The sequence below is a fragment of the Numenius arquata genome, chromosome 5, assembly GCF_964106895.1.
Source record: "Numenius arquata chromosome 5, bNumArq3.hap1.1, whole genome shotgun sequence".
Classification (NCBI taxonomy): Eukaryota; Metazoa; Chordata; class Aves; order Charadriiformes; family Scolopacidae; genus Numenius; species Numenius arquata.
The window spans coordinates 19653233-19672799 of NC_133580.1; the positions used below are offsets into that span (position 1 = coordinate 19653233).

The 19567-nt window shown below is 48.2% G+C and overlaps 1 protein-coding gene across 1 annotated transcript in view; it reads left to right on the forward strand.

Moving 5' to 3' along the window:
* MCF2 (MCF.2 cell line derived transforming sequence) overlaps window positions 1–19567 on the forward strand; it is a 63557-nt gene that overhangs the window by 14243 nt on the left and 29747 nt on the right. Inside the window, exons 3-7 of the mRNA XM_074148226.1 lie at window positions 1038–1152; window positions 6372–6462; window positions 15178–15297; window positions 16383–16499; window positions 18191–18340. Coding sequence (XP_074004327.1) covers window positions 1038–1152; window positions 6372–6462; window positions 15178–15297; window positions 16383–16499; window positions 18191–18340 — 593 coding nt within the window. The remainder of the gene's footprint in view (window positions 1–1037; window positions 1153–6371; window positions 6463–15177; window positions 15298–16382; window positions 16500–18190; window positions 18341–19567) is intronic.

Below are 19567 nucleotides of genomic sequence, written 5' to 3' on the forward strand. Positions count from 1 at the left end.
TGCATTAACAAGTGTTTTGCTTTCAAATGTGTTTCTGTAGGTTCCAGAGCAGCGCTCTGATTTCTCCTTGTATTTCTGACTTCTTTTGCTGTCCCATGTAAAGCAGGCTCAGTAAATAAAGGAAATATCTGGTACCTAATACGTTTGTTCCTGCCACCTGTGCGTGTGTGTTGTGCTTGAAATCGGAGGCAGGATTTGACCTGTTTTTACTCTTCTGGTGATGTAAAAACCCCTCCTCGCAGCCCTGAGGAAAGGGACTTGGGGGTGCTGATGGACGAGAAGCTGGACATGAGCAGGCAATGTGCACTTGCAGCCCAGAAGACCAATCACATCCTGGGCTGCATCAAAAGAAGTGTTGCCAGCAGATCCAGAGAGGTGATTCTGCCACTTTGCTCTGCTCTGGTGAGACCTCACCTGGAGTACTGTGTGCAGGTCTGGAGCCCTCAATATAGAAAGGACATGGACCTGATAGAGAGGGTCCAGAGGAGGGCCACCAAAATGATCAGGGGGTTGGAGCACCTCTGCTACAAGGACAGGCTGAGGGAGCTGGGGTTGTTCAGCCTGGAGAAGAGGAGGCTCCGGGGAGACCTAATAGCAGCCTTCCAGTACCTGAGGGGGGCTACAGGAAGGCTGGGGAGGGTCTGTTTACAAAGGCCTGCAGTGACAGGACGAGGGGCAATGGTTTTAAGTTGGAGAAGGGAAGATTTAGACTGGATTTTAGGAAAAAATTCTTTACTCTGAGGGTGGTGGAACGCTGGAACAGGTTGCCCAGGGAGGTGGTTGAGGTCCCTTCCCTGGAGATATTCAAGGTGAAGCTCGACGAGGCCCTGGGCAACCTGGTCTAGTAGGGGGTGTCCCTGCTGACTGCGGGGAGGTCGGACTAGATGACCTTTGGAGGTCCCTTCCGGCCTGGACCAATCTATGAATCTATGAATCTATGATGGCAGCGTGTTTTCTGACCTGACTGGTGGAACTGGGCTTTGCTGCTGGTCCTCCTCGGGAGCAGGCCCAGGGCAGCATCCGTGTCTGCGTTCCAGGTGGCCGAGGGAAGGACAAGGCTTGGATCATCACCCTCCCCGACAACGCTCGCTTCAACGAGGTGCCCGAGGAGATCGTATCCAAAGTCTTAACCTACCTGACGTCGGTCCCGAGGTATGTGGCTCCCTTCTGGCTCTCGGCTGTGATGGGCAGAGGGGTCAGTCCTGCCTGGGTCAGGACCCCCGCACATGGGGGGTGGTGAGGGGCATCTGCAGCTCCCAGAGCAAGTCAGAGGGAGACGACAAACGATGCAAGCCCTTACAGTGTCCAGGCGTGGTATTTAATGTGCCAGTAAATGCAGAGTAAAATGTGAACATCATCCCTATGACTTGTCAGCCTTTGCATGTACCATAAATTTTCTTTATTAAGTTTCTAATTAACAGCAAGCTTTCCTTAAGCCTGGACATGTGTCACCGCTTAAATATGCCGTGCAACTGCAGAGTAATATTTTGACATGTACAAATAGAGAGTCATTACCGTGGAAAAAGAGAAACGTAACTGGCGGAAGAGACTAATTACAGGAATGAGCCGTTTGGGGTCCCCATTAGAGGCGATGGCTCAGCAGCGTGTCGCAGGTCCCATTACCCACCTGTGTCTGGGGCTTGAGCGGGTGACAGTCTGCCTCTGCCACATCCAGGGCCCTGTACTTAGATTAATGGCCCTCCTATTTCTTTGCTGCTGAGCCTGGTGACTCATTTACCTGGAATGCTTCATTTCCTTGAATAATGCCTGTTTTGGCAAATTTCTTCCTGCGGGGAGAGCAGGCTGACAGCAGCTAGATGGGAGCTTTCCATCAGCAGCTGCTTTGGAAGAGGTACCGTGTGTTTGGCCACCTCTGCGGGGAAAAAAAAAGTGAGCTTCTGGTTCCTCTGTCCTCTTTTTGGGATGGGCTCTGAAGTTTCATGGGCTCCTGGCCCACAGAGCACAGTCCCAGCATGGACAGCAGTGTCCTATGGTGTGTCCCATGGTGTGTCCCACGGTGTGTGGCAGCCGGAGGGGTTTCTCCTTGGTGCTGTGTGGGCAGCCCATGTCTGTGCATCTGCCCTTCCCAGCTCTGCCTGGTTTCTCCAGGGCTTCTTACTTCATGTGATGGTGAACACCCTGGCATTAACGTGATGACAGTCTTGCTGTCCCTGTAATAGGTCCAACTCAATCAGGAAGCTAATGAGAGCTGCGAGCTTGCTGGTGATTCAAACATGTGCAGCATGTTATTAGGAAAACCACTTTAATCATGCTTCTCTGTTCCTCCTACCAGCCGTAACAGCCTGCCTCAGTACCTGACCACCTTAAAAACATGTGGTTTTAGACACTTTGGAGTTGAAAAGGCTGTGGTGTTGGGGAGCAAGGAAAAGCCTCGCGTAGGTGAGGATGGAAGGTGTGTGTCAGCTCCGGGTACACGTCCCTCAGCAGCGTCACTTCATGGGATCCGTGCTCAGACTTTGGGCCAGAAAGTCCCCAAAAGGGGTAAATATTTGACCTGCGTGTCAGAGTTAGCTGTGGATACACCCAACACCTCCCTGCCTCATACCTGTGGGTGGGTACGGGGGTCTCGGAACCACCCAGGCAGTAGTGAGGACCTCTGCCAGCAGGAGCGAGGGCCGCGTATCATCCTACCGACACCAGGCTGGGGAAACCTCCCGGGGTGTCAGCTTTGTAGGATTCAGGGAAGCTGAATTTCATGAAGCGCTTTTCTCCTGGAAATAATTGTTAGGTGAAGGAGCTGGGTGCTGTGAGCTACTCATCGCTCCGCAAAGCCAAGGGCATTAATAACCGAGCTGGGAGGAAGGTGAGTCTTGTTGGGAAGTTAATTTTACTTCAGGATTCCTGGGAGCCGTGCTGCTGCCCCTGAGTGTGCTAAAGCAGCACTTTATCTAGGCGTGGACTGAAGGCTCCTACAGTGTAGACTTTGCAAGAAATGCTGGTCTTTTGTGTACCCTGAAAGAATTTATTTCTTCCAACGTTAAGTCAGAATTTCAGTAGAAGCTTTAAGAAAAAAAATAATAAATCAATTGAAGTCAGCTGCGGTTATTACAAAAGAGTTTATTACAAAAAAGTATCCTAATCACAATTAAAGTAAAAGAAAAACAATACTATCATTAAAACAAAAAAAAAATCCAGCTGTATACAGTGTTGGTTCAGCCTCACCTTGAGCCCTCAGTGCAGTTCCAGGCCCCACATCTTGAGAAGGATGTGAAGGTCCTTGAATGTGTCCAGAGGGCAACCCAGCTGGTGACAGGGCTGAGGGGAATGTCCCAGGAGGAGCAGCAGAGGGCTCTGGGCTGGTCTAGTCAGGAGAGAAGGAGGCCGAGGGGTGACCTGGTGGCTCTGCAGCTTCCTGAGGAGGGGACGTGGAGAGGTGGGTGCTGAGCTCTTCTCCCTGGGATCCAGGGACAGGATGCCTGGGAATGGTGAATGGTTCAAAGCTGTGCCAGATGAGGTTTAGATTGCACACTAGGAAGCGTTTCCTACCGAGAGGGTGCTCGAGACACTGGATCAGGCTTCCTGGAGAGGTGGGTGATGCCCCAAGCCCGTCAGGGTTTAAGGGGCATTTGGACAATGCTGTTGATAATGTACTTTAACTTACTCAGCCCTGAATTGGTTAGGCAGTTGGACTAGATGATTGTTGTGGGTCCCTTCCAACTGAAATAGTCCTACCCTACCCTATCCTATCCTTTGTTTGACTATCCAGCTTTTCGGTATTTAGACGAGCTCTGCGTGTTTCTCTTCGATCGGGAAGTGGAGTACGAAGTGATTTGGAGCCGTGGCTGATCACAGGGCGTAATGGCACAGCGAAGGGTGCTGTTGGCTATAAATACCTCTGGATTTAAATATTAGGCGTGCTGTGATCCCAACAGCCACAAGGAGCCTCTCAGTCCTGTGATAAATCTCCCAACTGCACACTCCGGGATCCGATTTCAAGTCCTCCTGCAAAACATCTCCAATCTTTATTTTTAGCCTGCTGCATCCTGCAACACATACAAAATTAAGGGTCAGGGAAAAAAAAAAAAAGTGACAAGAAGCGCCCAGAGAGAAATAATCCTCGATCCGGTTATCTGTCTCCATCTTTCTGCTGCTGGATGCAAATGAACTCACCCCTCACAGCCTCAGTGAGGGAAAGCATTGATTTATTTTTATTGTCAGTCTAAAAGGTACATCGCAGGACGGGAGATCTGATAAACCTGCAAGGCTGCGAATAGTCACAGGCTTGCTCCACTATTCCCCAGAATAAATTAAAAATTTCCCACAGTGGGTTTTGAGGCTTTTGGACGGCTCGGGAACTTTCTTCTTTGTGTCTGTAAGGGAACTGATAAAAGTAAATTAACATGCTGAGAGGCTGCTCTCTGAATATAACCTTGTCCTGAGTAAATGCAGACTTTGGCATACTTTTATGAACTGACAATGCGCTAGAGTCTGGCTGCCTTTTCTAAATTACTTGGATTCTGGGGTTTTTCTTCAGGTTTTGTTACAATGACAGCAGTGCCGTGTAAACACTATATCTATTTTTTCTTTTTTTTTTTTTTTTTTTCCGGTTGTAGCCTGTTGGGAAATACCTGTTGGGGATTTGGGGAATTGTTTCTTCTAGGACAGAGACCTACCTTTTAAAGTTTTAGGGTGTGCTGAAAAACCAAAGGGTTTTATTTTTACCTCAAACAAAAGGATCCTTTTGCCCCGCTCCCACTCGCCTGGGTCATTTAACTCGGGGTGGGGGGCAGACAGAGCTGACAGAAGCCTGTGGAATCGTCTCGGGTTGTCAATTTTGGCTAAAAAAGGGTTTGGGCTGAAAAATTATGCCTGATTCCAGCTCACAACGTGTAACCTCAGACGTCGTTGTCTGCGTGCAGAAGTTCTGTGTGTGACCCAAATGTAAAATACTCTTACTCGTTTTCTCTGCTCTTTTCTGCTATGCCTCGATGTATAAATTCGCGTGAAACCTTTGCACTGCGGGTGTGACGTTAGAGATGCACAAGAGATACTTGTAGGACAGCTCGGGAGCTGAGTGCCTCTACGTCTCTTCAGGCAACTGTTGTTATGAGCCAAAGGGGATTTTATTACTGTGTTTTGTTTTTTTTTTTTTTCCTCTCAGCACAACTGCTACCTCCTTTTAAATATATTTGTCAAAGATGCGGCTCCCGCAAACCGGAGCAGCAAGATGTGCGTCGAATGAGAGCTCCCGCGCTGGCTTCAAGTGCCTTTTTTATTTTCCTGTAGTGAACTTGCCAAGTACTGTCTGCCGTGCGATACTTCTGAGCAATCCTCCCTGTGTTTTCCCTTGCCAAACACAAGAATTACCGAAGAGGAAGGGGGGGGAGGCCATGCCCAGTGCAAAGACCTGACCCAGCTCTGGGGAGCCAGCATGTGTACTGGGAGCCTCTCGGCAGCACTCGGATAGGGTGGCGTGGGACGTGGCTATCCTGTTCCAGCGCCCGCAAAATAAATAGTGTAGATACTGCCTGAGTAGCCTGTAAATACACCCACGTCGCAGGACTCGGTTACAAGCTGAGCGTACCCTTACCTGTGCGCAAACATGATTCCAGGTTGTCATTCTGCCCCGGAGTGTGTTTTGTCGCGGGTTGAGCCTGGCTGGGCTGGACCCGTAATATTTGAATTACAGACGGGAGCTCGCCTGTGTGACGGGTCACCCGCCAGACCCCGCGTCCCCGCTACCGCTGGCTCGCTCGGGGACTTCAAAGCAGCTTCAAGGATTTGGGTGTCAAAAGGGACATCGTTGGCAAAACGAAGCAGAGCGGGCTGGAAAGTGCCTCCAAGCAGTTGGCTGCCTCTCTCGGGCACCTCGGGAGGTGTCAGCTGGTTAAGGACCAGCTCCCCCTGTCCCCCTGCCAGGCTGTCATCCCTCTTCCCTGCCTTGGTGTCACCTTGTGCCAAAACGAGCCAGGAGTCATTGCGGGGTTGCTGTGAGCCGGGCAGGCAGGTAGCAAGCTCCCTGGGAGGGAAATGCTCAGCAGTGGTGGCCAAGATGCTCATCCACAGCTGGTGGAGGCTACTGGCCACTCCTGAAGCCACTCAGCAGGAGCAGAGCTGCCTCCCACCCCTGCAAGGTCCTTCTCACACCCAACACACATCCAACCTCCCACACAACACCCATTGCAGGCCCATCACCCTGGGCTAACCCTCAGGTGGGACTTCCCACATTTCTTGCCAGAATCTGCTCAGGGAAATTGTTTTCCAAGGGGATTTTGGCAACTGGGGAAATGCCACAATGTGGTTTGCATTCTGTGCGCTTGGGTTTGGGGTGGGTTTTTTTGGGGGGGGGGGGAACAAAGTCACATTCCCTCAAAATGTTATCTCGTTATTGGTATTTTCTTATCTCATAGTCAACATGAGTCTGACACCAAATTTATCCTAATCCTGGACAGAAGACTGGACACATGGACATCCGTCAAAATGACTCTCCAAAAAATAGCAGTAAGTCCTCTTTAATGTTAATTTCTTTTAATATACTAAGTCATCGTGCCCATTATGTATGACTTGCAGAGAATGCCGGGAACCAGGAGCAATGATGCTCATGTGTTCTATCTGGGTAGTGTTTTGTTTTATGGCCCTGTAATTAATTCACTCATAGCTCTGCGCCCCGTTTGAGTGCATAAATGAGCTGTTGGAGTATTAACTGATTCATTTGCTTGGTTTTGTACTTCTTCGTAGTAGTTTACATGTGTTTTGTGCCATGTTCTACGCTTTTGATGGGTAGAGAAATTGGCTTCATGTATGTTCTTTCTAGACACTGGTTATTAGTGAGAATATATTTTACCTAAGTGTTAGGTTCTTAAAACAGGCTACACAAGCATTTGTAAGTGGGCATGGGTGGAAAAGTCTCTTTTAAATGCGTTTAATTTTAAAATACATTCAGGTATGTAAAATAGCTATTACACGTTTACGTACTCCCCATGGTCAGATTCTGAACGTATCTCAAAAATAAGCTTTTTGCAACTCAGCGATGCGTTATGTCCTATGAAATCAGAGCATGGTGTTACCGTAGTGTGTGCAAGTGTGGAAAAACCATGGATAAGTAGGAGCACTGTGATAAATGCTTTCCCAGCCAGACCATGCAATGAAAATATTCTGGGTGTATTATCATTGCCTTTGGTTCTGCTTGTCAAAGGCGTGGGTCCATCTGATAGAGAGTGAAGTAAACGCTGTGTACTAAGGGAGAAAGCCCTTGCCTGATTCTGGTTAGATCTGATAAAATTAGATCTTTTCATGTTTTCAGTATTTACTACTGGTCCAGCTGAACTTGGCCGTTAAAAATGTCTGGGCATTGATGGCATGTTGCTGATTGAGAGGTGTCCAGCAGAAGGAGGAGAGGGTTAACTTTTCGCAGCGTGTCGGTATGTTGGGCTCTGTTTCATCTGAATTTTCTGTCTAAATTTCCAGGTATGGTTTCCATGCCATTAGAGAAGCAGCAGCATTTGAAAAGTAGTTCTTTAAAGTGATCATCAAAATTCAGTTCTGCTGCCAGCGTTTGAACAGTTGTTGGTACCGAGAGCGTCCTTTAAGGATAATGTAGTTGCTTTGCATAGTTTGGAAGTTTCAAATGTGAAAAAATCCTTCTTAATTTGTAGCTTTCATAGAAGTGTCATTCATTTGGTGTTTAATAAGAAAGTTTAATTATTTTGTGACCTTTGAGCATACGCCCTGTGTGTGTACCTGTATGTGCTGTGTGTCTGGGTAGAGAAGTGACTTTGCCTGTAGCATCAGGGCTGTCTGTATAAATAGTGCTCTGTGCAAAGAGGAGTGAGCAGCAGGAAACCCGTGTCCACTAAATCTTAAGACTTGGGAATCTTGCCTTAAAAACAGGGTCTGGCCCTAAAGGACTGGCTTTGTGTCCAGGAGGCGTTTGACTGGACTTGCCTTTGTGCGGCGAACACAAAGGATTAAAGCTTGATTTCTTTCCAGTCCTAAACCATAATGCATCCTACAATAAAAAAATATTATTTTTTTTCTGATCTTTGTATAATTTTGGAATAAAGAAGTGCAAATAAGCTGAATATGAAATACATACGGTGTCCTATTTTTTCCAGCATATGTATATGCAATTGCAGCTCTGCGGTGGTGCATCTGATCCAGAAAAGAAATTATATCAGACTGTAGAGATTTTAGTTTAACTCTTTGTGTCTGTCTGTAATTGCACGGACAAACCCGGTATTACTTGCTTTGGGAAGCGAGGCCTTGCTGCCGGGGTCAAGCCTCAGGTTTTGGTAGGAGCATCTTTCCTTACTTCCCTACAAAATCCCAAACAACTTTAAAACATTAACGGCAAGCAGGGAGAAAGGGCAGGGTAAAAGCTCTGAGCTGAGAGCCCAGTCCTTGAAGGAAAGAGCTGGCCCTGTATGCAGCATCCTGGCCAGTATCAGGACCAGTGTGGCCAGCAGGACTGGGGCGGTGACGGTCGCCCTGTACTGGGCACTGGTGAGGCCCCACCTCCAGTGCTGTGTCCAGTTTTGGGCCCCTCATGACAAGAAGTACATTGAGGTGCTGGAGCGGTTCCAGAGAAGGGCAACGGAGCTGGTGAGGGGTCTGGAGCCCAAGTCTTGTGAGGAGCGGCTGAGGGAGCTGGGGGTGTTCAGTCTGGAGAGAAGGAGGCTGAGGGGAGACCTTCTCGCTCTCTACAACTCCCTGAAAGGAGCGTGTAGAGAGACGGGGGTTGGTCTCTTCTCCCAAGGAACAGGCGATGGGACAAGAGGAAAAGGCCTCAAGCTGCACCGGCGGAGGTTTAGATTGGGTATTAGAAAAAATTTCTTCACTGAAAGGGTTATCAAACATTGGTGGGGTCACCATCCCTGGAGGTATTTAAAAGACGGGTAGAGGAGGTGCTGAGGGACATGACTGGGGATCATGTCTTGGGCCAGACTCTTTTCAGCGGTACCCGGTGACAGGACAAGGGCCAACGAGCACAAACTGGAACACGGGATATTCCATCTCAACACGAGGAAAAGCTTCTTTGAGGGTGGCAGAGCCCCGGAACAGGCTGCCCAGAGAGGGTGTGGAGTCTCCTTCTCTGGAGATGTTCCAAACCCGCCTGGATACGTTCCTGTACAACCTGCCCTGGGTGGACCTGTTTTTTGGGGGGTTGGACTAGATGATCTCCAGAGGTCCCTTCCAACCTCGACCATTCTGTGATGCTGTGATTCTGGGACATGGTTCAGTGGTGGTTTGGGCAGCGTTTGGTTAACGGTTGGACTCGATGATCTTAAAGGTCCCTTCCAACCTAGCCCGTTCCCTGATTCTCTGATTTTTGGCATTCCACCTTAAAAGCCAGCCCGGCGCTGGGGAGGAGAGCGGGGCTGCCAGCCGGGAGCCGCCGGGGGCCGCCTGCCTGCCGGCTTTTCGGCGAGCGGGGCGAGCTCCGGGAGAGCCGCGCTCGCCCACCCCGGCCCCCGCTGGTGGCCGCGGTGACGGTGGCGAGGGGGCGATGGCGGAGGCGAGCCCCCGGCGGGGCGGGCGGAGGGCCGGCAGGGATGCGGTAAGGCTCCGGGCCCGCCGTGCTGCAGAGCCCAAGGACGGGGGATGGATGGAGGGATGCAGGGATGAAGGGGGGGGGGGGGGCGCATCGCTGCACCGAGAGGCCTCTTCCTACCGGTGAAGGAGGGGGGGGGGGAAAGATGGATAGAGCAGGGATAATGGGAATATTTAGGGGAGTGATTTGAATTGAGCATCGCAGGGCGTATTTTTAGTAACATCTTCCGTGCGGGCGTTGGGCATCGCCGTCCTGCGGTGCTGCTTCTGAAAGGCTTCATTTCTGGCTCTGGCAGAGAAGGGGTGTGTGTGTGTGTGTGCAGCTAGAATTTGGGCACCAGCGATGCTAACAACATCTTCCAGGGGTTAATTATGCAGGCGGCTGAAATAAAGGTAGCAGAGCGCTTCGGAGTTTCATTTTGGCTCTGGGTGGGGAAGGTGAAGCTCAAATTAGCAGTAGCTGATGGGTTGTTGTGTGACTTCTCCTTTGAGGGACAGCAGAAAGTCATTAAGTTCAGCACCTGTATAGGGACCACTAGCCTCAACCCCCGTCACTCAGAAACAAACTTATTGGCAGATGCTACTTTTTCTTTACACTTATTGATTTCCAACCCCGTGAACGTCCCAGTGAACTGCAGGGAAAAATACTCCCTGAAAAGTGAATTCCTAAAATTAGGAAAAAATCACATTAAATGCGTCAGGACGAGATACTAACTAAGAAGGTAATGCCTGTGATGCTTTCAATGTGCTTAATTAGCCCAGTTTGTCTATATTGATTCTATCGGGGCTATCTACGTGGTTATAGTTGGCCATGCATTTAAATAAGCTGCTGAACTGGAGCCTTAAGGTACGCACGGTCGTGTCCTGGGAAGGGGAAGAATGTTCTGAGCACGGTCTGTGGTCAGCGAGACAGTTAATAGTAGTGAAACGTTGCCAACCGCCTGAGCTAGTGGAACTGCGCCGGCAGTTTTCCGTCTTTCCTGATAGTGCTGCAGAGGAATAGCAGAGGGCAAAGGCTTCAAGGGTTCTTTTAGGGGTTTTGTTACAGAAACCCAAGTTTGTCAAACACCGAGGCTCTTTGTACCATTATAAATAGTAATAAGGCAAGATTAAGGGCCCTTTTGTCTTTGCTTTCTGGAATATATTATAGGGAAGGGCTTTTTTTTTTTTTTTCCAGCAGTACCTTCAGTACCGTTAGAGTTCAGTTCTCAGGTAACTTCTCTACACTTCAGCCCTTAGAAAAACTAGAATTGTAGAAGTGATTAAAAAAGGTATAGTCTCTTCAGGAATGTTATCCCTGAGGAATTATTGATCTTTTCATATATATATATATATATATATATAAAAATATTTTTAACCTTTTATCCTTTCTCTCAAGTCTGTAACTTACAGAGGGCACAGGACATGGTTTGATTGGTGGCTGCCTTTCTGCAAGCTTATTTTGTTCTTTCCATGCTTGAAATGTATTAGGTATCATTTCAAAGTTGTATTTCTTTATTTTTTAGTGACTCATAAGTGCTGACCTTGATCTTACATGTATAAGATCTGCTGAAAAAATCCCCAAACGCTTTCTAAACTGAATGGAAATCACATCACCTGTCCTGGAAACCCAGTGAGGCTTCTCAAGGAGCAAAAAGCATAGGGTTGTGTGTGTATGGGACATAAAGTTGTGTCAAAGTGCCAGGTTATGGTCTCTTCTTGTATGTTGGCGTCATGTGTTGATGAAACCAAAGGTGTCCAAAGGCACCTTTGCTCTCAGAGAGGTGGTTCACACCTTGTGGCCGTTGCAGTGTGGTTTTGGCAGGCGGCTCTGCTTTCCTCCAGATTGCTGGTCCGTCTTCCTGGAGCTGTGGGCTTCCCGCCCAAGGGCTCACAGGAGAAGACATAAAAAGTCTGCAGGTTCCCGTGGGGTGATATGGTTTGAAGACCTGGGCCCTTCCTCCAGGGATTCTGCTCTGCACATGAAGGGCGCATGTCAAGAAGGACTTGGAGGAGTAGGAGAGGGCAGAGCAGACTCATCTCTGCTTGAAGTGCCAAACAGGGGACAGGAGATGGAAGGGGATAATGAGGTAAGACCAAGGTAGGATGCATCTCTGGGTGGTTGTTCTTCCCAAAGATGCTGCTGATGCATTTTTCAGGAGGGGGTCAAGGTAGGAGCCTAAAGTTCAGAGGCCGGAACACACTGTTGTGTTTCTGAGCTGAAAACAGTGACTTTCCCCAAATTCTGTGGGACTTCACCGTTGGATTCACCTACAATGGACTCATAACCATGCAGAAGGACCTAAAGTTACATCGTCTGAGCTCCTTTCAAGCACTGTAAGACCACTGGCCTCACAAGGCTTTGGTTCAAGTCAGTTTGAGCCATTAACACCAGGGTTCAGGGCCTGTCTTGGAGCAAAAACATCCTGTACTTTGAGGTTTGCAGCTCATGGTGGCTCCTTGGTGATGTCTTTGAAGCCTTGTTGGGGGATGCTACCCTTGTCCTGTCTGCAGAGAAATGCCCACTGGGAAATAGGCAGGATGTAAAATGAGGCAAACACAGATATAAGGGTGGGGGTGAGGGAGTGACACGCAGTGGACTCACAACTCTGCAGGGTCATAGACTGACAGGTCTCTTCCTGAGATGTCCTAGTGCTGTGGGACGTGCTGGAGGATGAAGAGTGTCAAGGACTGGCCAGGTCAGCCAATAGGCCTGGAAAGAGCAATAGCAGCAGTTACTGGGTCCAACAGGGAGCCAGCATGGTGAGGTGGGAGAAGCAGCCAGCTTCTCTGGGACGCACTAGAGGATAAGTGTTGAGCTTGCCAGAGACTTTCCAGTGAAATATTAATGCTGTAAATATTCAGATCATTAAAAATGTCTACAAGAGTGTGCCAGTTCCGGTGATGCTTTCCTCAGTGAAGGTTTTCTGCATCCCAGGCAGAGGTTCTTCTCAAAGTGAGGAACCACTCCAACTCCTTGGAGATATCCAGTAGCCTGTCGATTATTGTCTTTCTAGTAATATGGGAAGCTCAATTTAAAAATCCTTAACTGAGCAGGGTCTTCAAGATGGATTTCTCTTCAGCGCTGTGTCTAGTAGCTGGGCTGTTGGAGGGCCTGGCTGGGGTTGTCTTGCAGGAGAGCTGGTCATCCTTGTAGAGCTAATTGAACAGGCATTGAAGCAGGGGGCTGAACGTGGATCTCCTGCAGCCTCTCACCCACACTTTCTTGGGCAAGACCCGACTCAGAGCCATGAATCTGTGGATGAGAAGCTCAACATGAGCCGGCAATGTGCACTCGCAGCCCAGAAAGCCAACTGTGTCCTGGGCTGCATCAAAAGAAGCGTGCCCAGCAGGGCAAGGAGGGGGATTCTCCCCCTCTGCTCCGCTCTGGGGAGACCCCACCTGGAGCACTGTATCCAGCTCTGGAGTTCCCAACATAAGAAGGATGTGGACCTGTTTGAATGGGTCCAGAGGAGGCCATGGAGATGCTGCAAGGGCTGGAGCCCCTCTGATCTTCAGCCTGGAGAAGAGAAGGCTTCAGAGAGACCTTAGAGCCCCTTCCAGTCCCTAAAGGGGCTCCAGGAGAGATGGGGAGGGACTCTAGACCAGGGAGTGGAGCCATAGGACGAGGGGCAACAGTTTTAAACTGAAAGAGGGGAGATTTAGATGAGATCTGGGGAAGAAATTCTTTGCTGTGAGGGTGGTGAGACCCTGGCCCAGGTTGCCCAGAGAAGCCGTGGCTGCCCCATCCCTGGAGGGGTTCAAGGCCAGGCTGGATGGGTCTTTGAGCAACCTGGTGTGGTGGGAGGTGTCCCTGCCCAGGGCAGGGGGGTTAGAACTGTATGATCTTTAAGCTCCCTTCCAACCCAAACCATTCTATGATTCTATGATTCCATGGCCAGCTTTAGACCTTTGGCCCATCTGCAGGTCAGATGGAGTTGGACATTGGTTCCTTGGGTGTCCCATGGCTGTAGCCATCACTGTGTGCCTGGGGCTGGCAGCCGTTTTGGGGACGTTGTGTGCTAACCAGGTAACAGAGTTACAGCTCCGGGGGCCCAGAGCCAGCACAAATGTCTCCATTATTTAATGGTTTCCTCGTGTTTCTAACGCCAAATCTTTGTCCCTGGCATCATTCTTGTTGACTTCCAAAGGGTATGAATTTGGCACTTCATTCACAATTCATTTCTGGTTTGTTTTTTTTTTTTTCTGCTCCTATTTAAAATAGCAGCAGATCAATATATTGAATTTATGTTGCTTATTTGATCCTAAAAGTCACTGTTCACTTCTAAGTGGAGCTGTGGGCAATGGAAGCCACAACCTGACCTTTCCTGCAAAAGCAAACATAGCAAACAAGTTACACTGCAGTTCATGGATGTCAGATCTCAGCTGTGAATCATGGCTTTTTTGAACAATGCTAATGCATGTTTATGGGAGCAATCTTTGTTTTGAAGGCATAGATTATGTGCCCTGTAGTGCAAAACACCTGAACACCCTCGTTACTCTCGCCTTTGGTGTAGATACTACTATCATCTCTCTTGGAGGATATTATAAGGAGAAATATGTAGAGAAATGTAACCTGGCCTGGCAGGATCTCAGAGAAAATCATATGTCTTAATTAACTCAATTCTTTGCATCACACACTTATCTATAATTTAATGATATGACTTCTTCTTTCTTAAAAATTCTTTTTCATTCTCAAGCACCCTTTTCAGAGACCTATTTAAAAACGCACCTGCCAACCATATGCTTGTGAAAAGGCTCCAGCAGCGTAGACAGGAAATTCCAAATTCTTACCACAAATTAAATGTTGCCTGGTAATTACCAGGGACAAGAAGAGTGCGCTTGATGCAGTTATGGGATGATTAGCGAGTTTGGCAATAAATTTTCCTTCCTCAATCTGTCTGTCGTTCCCCTCCATGTTCCAGCCTTCTGTTCCCTGCTAAGTCGTAATTTCCCTCCCCAAGTTATGATGCTGAACACAGCATATAGTATTAAAGTTTATAGTAAGGTGCGTGGCTGAAGTCCTGCCTGCTCCAAAGGGCAGAGGGACTGCAAAGTCCCATATCTCAAAACAAACTCATCAAAAGATGATGAGGGGCCTGGATCATCTCCCTTACGAGGAGAGGCTGAGGGACTTGGGTCTTTTTAGTCTAGAGAAGAGAAGACGGAGGGGGGATCTAATCAATGCTTATAAATACTTAAAGGGTGGGTGTCAAGAGGACGGGGCTGGTCTTTTTTCAGTGGTGCCCAGGGATAGGACAAGAGGAAATGGGCACAAACTTGAATATAAGAAGTTCCACCTAAACATGAGGAGGAACTTCTTTACTTTGAGGGTGGCAGAGCCCTGGAAGAGGCTGCCCAGGGAAGTGGTGGAGTCTCCTTCTGTGGAGACATTCAAAACCTTCCTGGAGAAGTTCCTGTGCAACCTGCTCTAGGTGGACCTGCTTTGGCAGGGGGGTTGGACTAGATGATCTCCAGAGGTCCCTTCCAACCCTATGTGATTCTGTGACTCTTTGAAACCACTTACAGTGTCTCCCTCCTATTTTGAAAATAAGAAAAGGCTATCAGGGGCAATCAGAAAAAAATAATACTAAGATCTGAATGATATCCCCTCTTTTCAAGACATTTAAAAGCCATTGTTGGACCTGCTACGTCCCCAGATTGAATGTCCTCTCTGTTTCCTTGCAGGCATCTTTCCCGGGGAACCTGCACTTAGTGATGGTCCTTCGTCCCACTGGGTTTTTCCAGCGCACTTTCACTGACATTGGATTTCGGTTCAGCCAGGAGGATTTTCTACTCAAGTTACCGGTACGAGCGAGCAGAGGTGTTGTGTCTGGGCAGGATCGGTGGCTTCCCACACACCGCAGGTCGAGAAGGTGACACTGTCCCACTCTGCAGGGACCCATGTGAAGAGTCACCAGAGTGTCTCTGCCAGAAATGCCCTATTTCGCCCAAATCCCTGTCTACCAAATCTCTCCTGTGGCATTTTTCAGCTCCTTTGTGTGCAGTTTGCTCCCGACAGAGCATGTCCGTGGGAGTGGGATTCTCAGCCTGTCCTCATCCCCCCCGTAGGCTGCGTGCCTCTGGGGAGGATAAAACCAAACTTGGGAATTTTTTCAATGGCTGAAAAGTCAAAAGACATGTCTAGTGGAGCTTTTGCTATGAATTCCACCCAAAATTGCCACTTTCATCTCACTGTAAACTCCATACTAGCATCATGTTGGTATTTGTTTCTAAAATAGCAACTGAAATGGTTGTATATTCTCAAGTCAAAGTTTCCAAGACTTCTAAAGCCAACTTGATAATAGGACATAATGAGAATAATTAAGAGAGGGAAAGTAGATGTATGGAATCTAAGGTTGATGCAATTACAAACCCACAAAACAAACCAACGTTTTCCTTTAGGAAATAACATGATTTTCACAAACTTTCCATTCTTCATCTTAAAATGGTTTTCATTTGCACAGTTTTGAAAATTCATGGCTTATTCCTGGGCAGATCAAGACACGCAAAAACTCATGAGGTTTTTTTTTATTGGCCAGTACTTCATGATGCATTAAAATTTATATATTTTCCCAAATTGGCCTGGCAAAAACCTGCAACAAACTGCATTACCTTTGCTTTCAGCTCTGTTTTGCAGTCAGATACTGCAGCATCTCGCTGTGCTTTGCATTGAAGGAAGAAAGCACCTGGGAGACCAGGGTTGGCATACAAAAATGGTCAAATACATCAAATAAAAGCCATGTTAAGCCATAAGCACAAGAAGAAAGCCATGCCATAGAACAATATTTAGAGCAAAACCCAGTTTTTTAGATACGTAAAATACTTGTAGGCTTGATCTGTGCATGACTTGAGTGATGAACACCCAACTCCCGGTGTTGCCTTGGCTGTAGGTTGTTATGCTGAGCTCCGTTAGCGACCTGCTGACGTACATCGATGAGCAGCAATTAACCCCGGAGTTTGGAGGCACCCTGGAGTACTGCCACAGCGAGTGGGTCATCTTCAGGACTGTACGTACCGGGCGCCTGGGTGTTGGGGGTCGGTTGGGGACAGTTTTCTGTAAGGCAGTGGACAATGGGGAGCTGAAGGTAACCCCTGAAGCCCCCCTCCCAAGCATTCTCTTCTGCATTTCCTTCATCAGATTTGCGAAGGAGTCAAGTGGTGTTAGGCGCTTGATGGGTTTATGAGGGAATTGGATGATTAACTCCCTCAGGCTCCGTTTGAAACTGCTCTCGAAAGATCTGTCTTCTTAAGTCTTTATTAAAGTTCCCCTAATGGTAGATACAGAATTGGATTTTTTTAAAATTTTTTTTTTTTTATATTGCTTGCTTCATGTGATTAAGATCACAAATGTGTTTGGGAAGCAGGGTGATGAGACTGCTTTCTGCATGCTGACCGAATGCAGACAATTCAGAAGATTTCCTTTTTTTTTTTTTCTTTCATTGCAAGAATTTTCCTTTAATATTGCCAGGGATCAGGCATTTAATTCCCCGAGCTGCGCCTTGCTGCGTGTTTCTATGCTTCCTGCACGCTCTTAGTTTTCACTGGGACTTTGTCTCCCAGGTTAATAGCGGATTGGATTCCCAGTTACCTTCCCAACAAATCAAAGCACTGATGAATAATGTACCAGACATCCTCGTGCCTCTTCTCCTGCAACATCATCCACACCAGCAGATGTGGAGCTCAGTATAAAGACAAAAGCACAGGACGTTGTAGCTGGAATAACTCAAGCCATTGCTTGTGCCGTTAACTTTGTGCCAGTTTATGCTGATGCACAGCCAAATTAATGAATTTTTTTTTAGATTTTTGGCTCTTAGTTTTGTTCTTTTGCATGATGTGTTAAAGTGATAATGGCATAGCTCTCACACTTGGAGACAAAAATGACAAAATGATTGACAAAAAATGTTACTCTAAGAAAAGGATGGTTTCTAGACCGTAGCCGTGTATGGTAGATGACTGTCCGTATGAAAAACCTCTCTCAAAGTTCCCTTGTAGTGTGCTCATAAAACATTTCCTGGAATTTCCATGGAAAATACACACCATTTAAAGAAAATATAAATGTGATCAGGGACGTTTGAGTTTACTACCCCATTCTGAGGAGCAGAGAAAAGCCCCAGAGCTGTGAGGGGTGCTGGGAGAGCCCCACCTCGCCCTGTGCGGTGGGATCCATCTGGCGTCCAGAGCTCCCAGTGAGTGACTGCCTGGGATGTGCTGGGGGGTTACCAGCAGCACTCACTTCCATCCCACCATCTCCAGCTTGTCTCAGGCACACTGCTTAGCTCCCTCCCTTGTCCTCTGGGTGAAGCTGTGGATGAGGTAGTTGTGATGCCAGACTGCCTTGTAACCCGCTGTTTGGGCTTGCAAAGCTGGAAACATCCAGCCCCAAGAAGCCAAATACGTCTCCAAGGCCTTACTGCCTGGAGGTGGTTCCCAGTTAACCAGAGGAGAAGAATATTGAAAGAGGAATTACAGGAATATGTGAGATGGATCCTATGGTGGCTTCTGCTATAGACATCCAGTACGTGGTAGGAATATATACAGAATATATATAGACCTCCAATATGTGGACATCCTACCCACCTCTCCTGGAGCAAGCCATTGGGCTCCCCTGCAGGTCTCAGCCTGGGCTCTTCGTGCACTCTTAATGAGCTGTAGGAATAGCCTGAATCCCAAGCTGATTGTAATTATCGTCTCCCACCAGGCAATAGAGAGTTTTGCACTAACCGTGAAGGAAATTGCCCAGATGTTACAATCCTTCGGCACGGAGCTGGCGGAGACCGAGCTACCAGAGGACATGTATTCGATCGAGCGCATCCTGGCCCTGCGCACGGAAAAGTACTTCCAGCTCAAGGTATGTCTCAGCCGCGTGTTTCCAGCCCCAGTTTGCATAGCAAAATGGGATTTCTGGGGTTTGGCTGCCTGTTTGGTGCCCACTCCTCCTTCCCTCCCATGCGTGTGTACGTGTTGACAGACAAAATAAAACACAGCATGACTATTTCTGTATGTTATCCTTAGATTTGCCATCCACTCAAGCACATTACCCTGCTGGCATCCAGCAAAGCGTCTCAGCTGCCGCCTCCTTGCTGGCTGCAGGAGGTGGTGTCTATGGTGCGCTCCCCCGGGGGCTTTCCAGGTCTCGCTGGCAGGAGGGTGGGAGGTTTTGTCACCTTTGGGTTCCTGCCCTTGGGGGGTTTCCCTCTGCTTCACCCCCAGGGCTGAAGGAAGCTGCACCCAAAGATGGTTGGCGGGTCCGGAGACGGGGGAGATGTCCCCAGGTCCCTCCGCCTGATGCAGCATCCCCGGGGAGAGCATCCAAGGTGAAGGTTTCGTGTGAGCGCAGGGTACAGAGCATTCCTGATGTGACCCCTGTCTTCACGTGAGCCTTCGTGCTTCATCTGAAACACTTGTGTCTTTAATATTTTAAGGTGGTGGTTTGTTTTTTTTTTCCCAACTATTAGTGGTTGTGTTGACAATTATTAAAGGAGTTAGGGGAGGCTGTAGCGCAGCCTCCTGCTGCTAGATCAGGCCGTTGGCTTTGCTGCTCCTGCATCTTTCTGGGGACTGCACAGGCCTGTCCCCAAACCCCCACTTCAGAGACGATTCCCACGTTAATAGCCGTGCCGTGCGGCTGAAGAACGAGGTCCTTCGCTTTATGGCAGGATTCGTTTGCATAAGTCAAAGAAGTGTATCTATTTTCATTTATCATCATTTGTCATCCGCGCGCCGGTGGGTTCCCAGGAGGGTGCCTGTAAGAAATATGCACGATGAAGTGTGCTGCGTGTGGGCATGAATGTATGTGTGGAAAGTTTCATTATAGATAGTGCCAACAGTCCTTTATTTCTTCTTTGGAAATGAAGAGAGCCGTAGTGTAGAACAGCAGCTACACCTCTTCCCATATGATTTACTGACCTAAACTTCACGTTTAGGACTAGAGCCAAAGTGTAGGGAGCAAATACCAGCTCCGCAGTGTGGTCCTGTATATAAACCAGTGGGTAACACACACTTTCCCCTGCGGAGAAATAAAACACATCATGTGTTTTGCATATAAAGCACAGCAGCGCTCAGTACAAGGCATCTG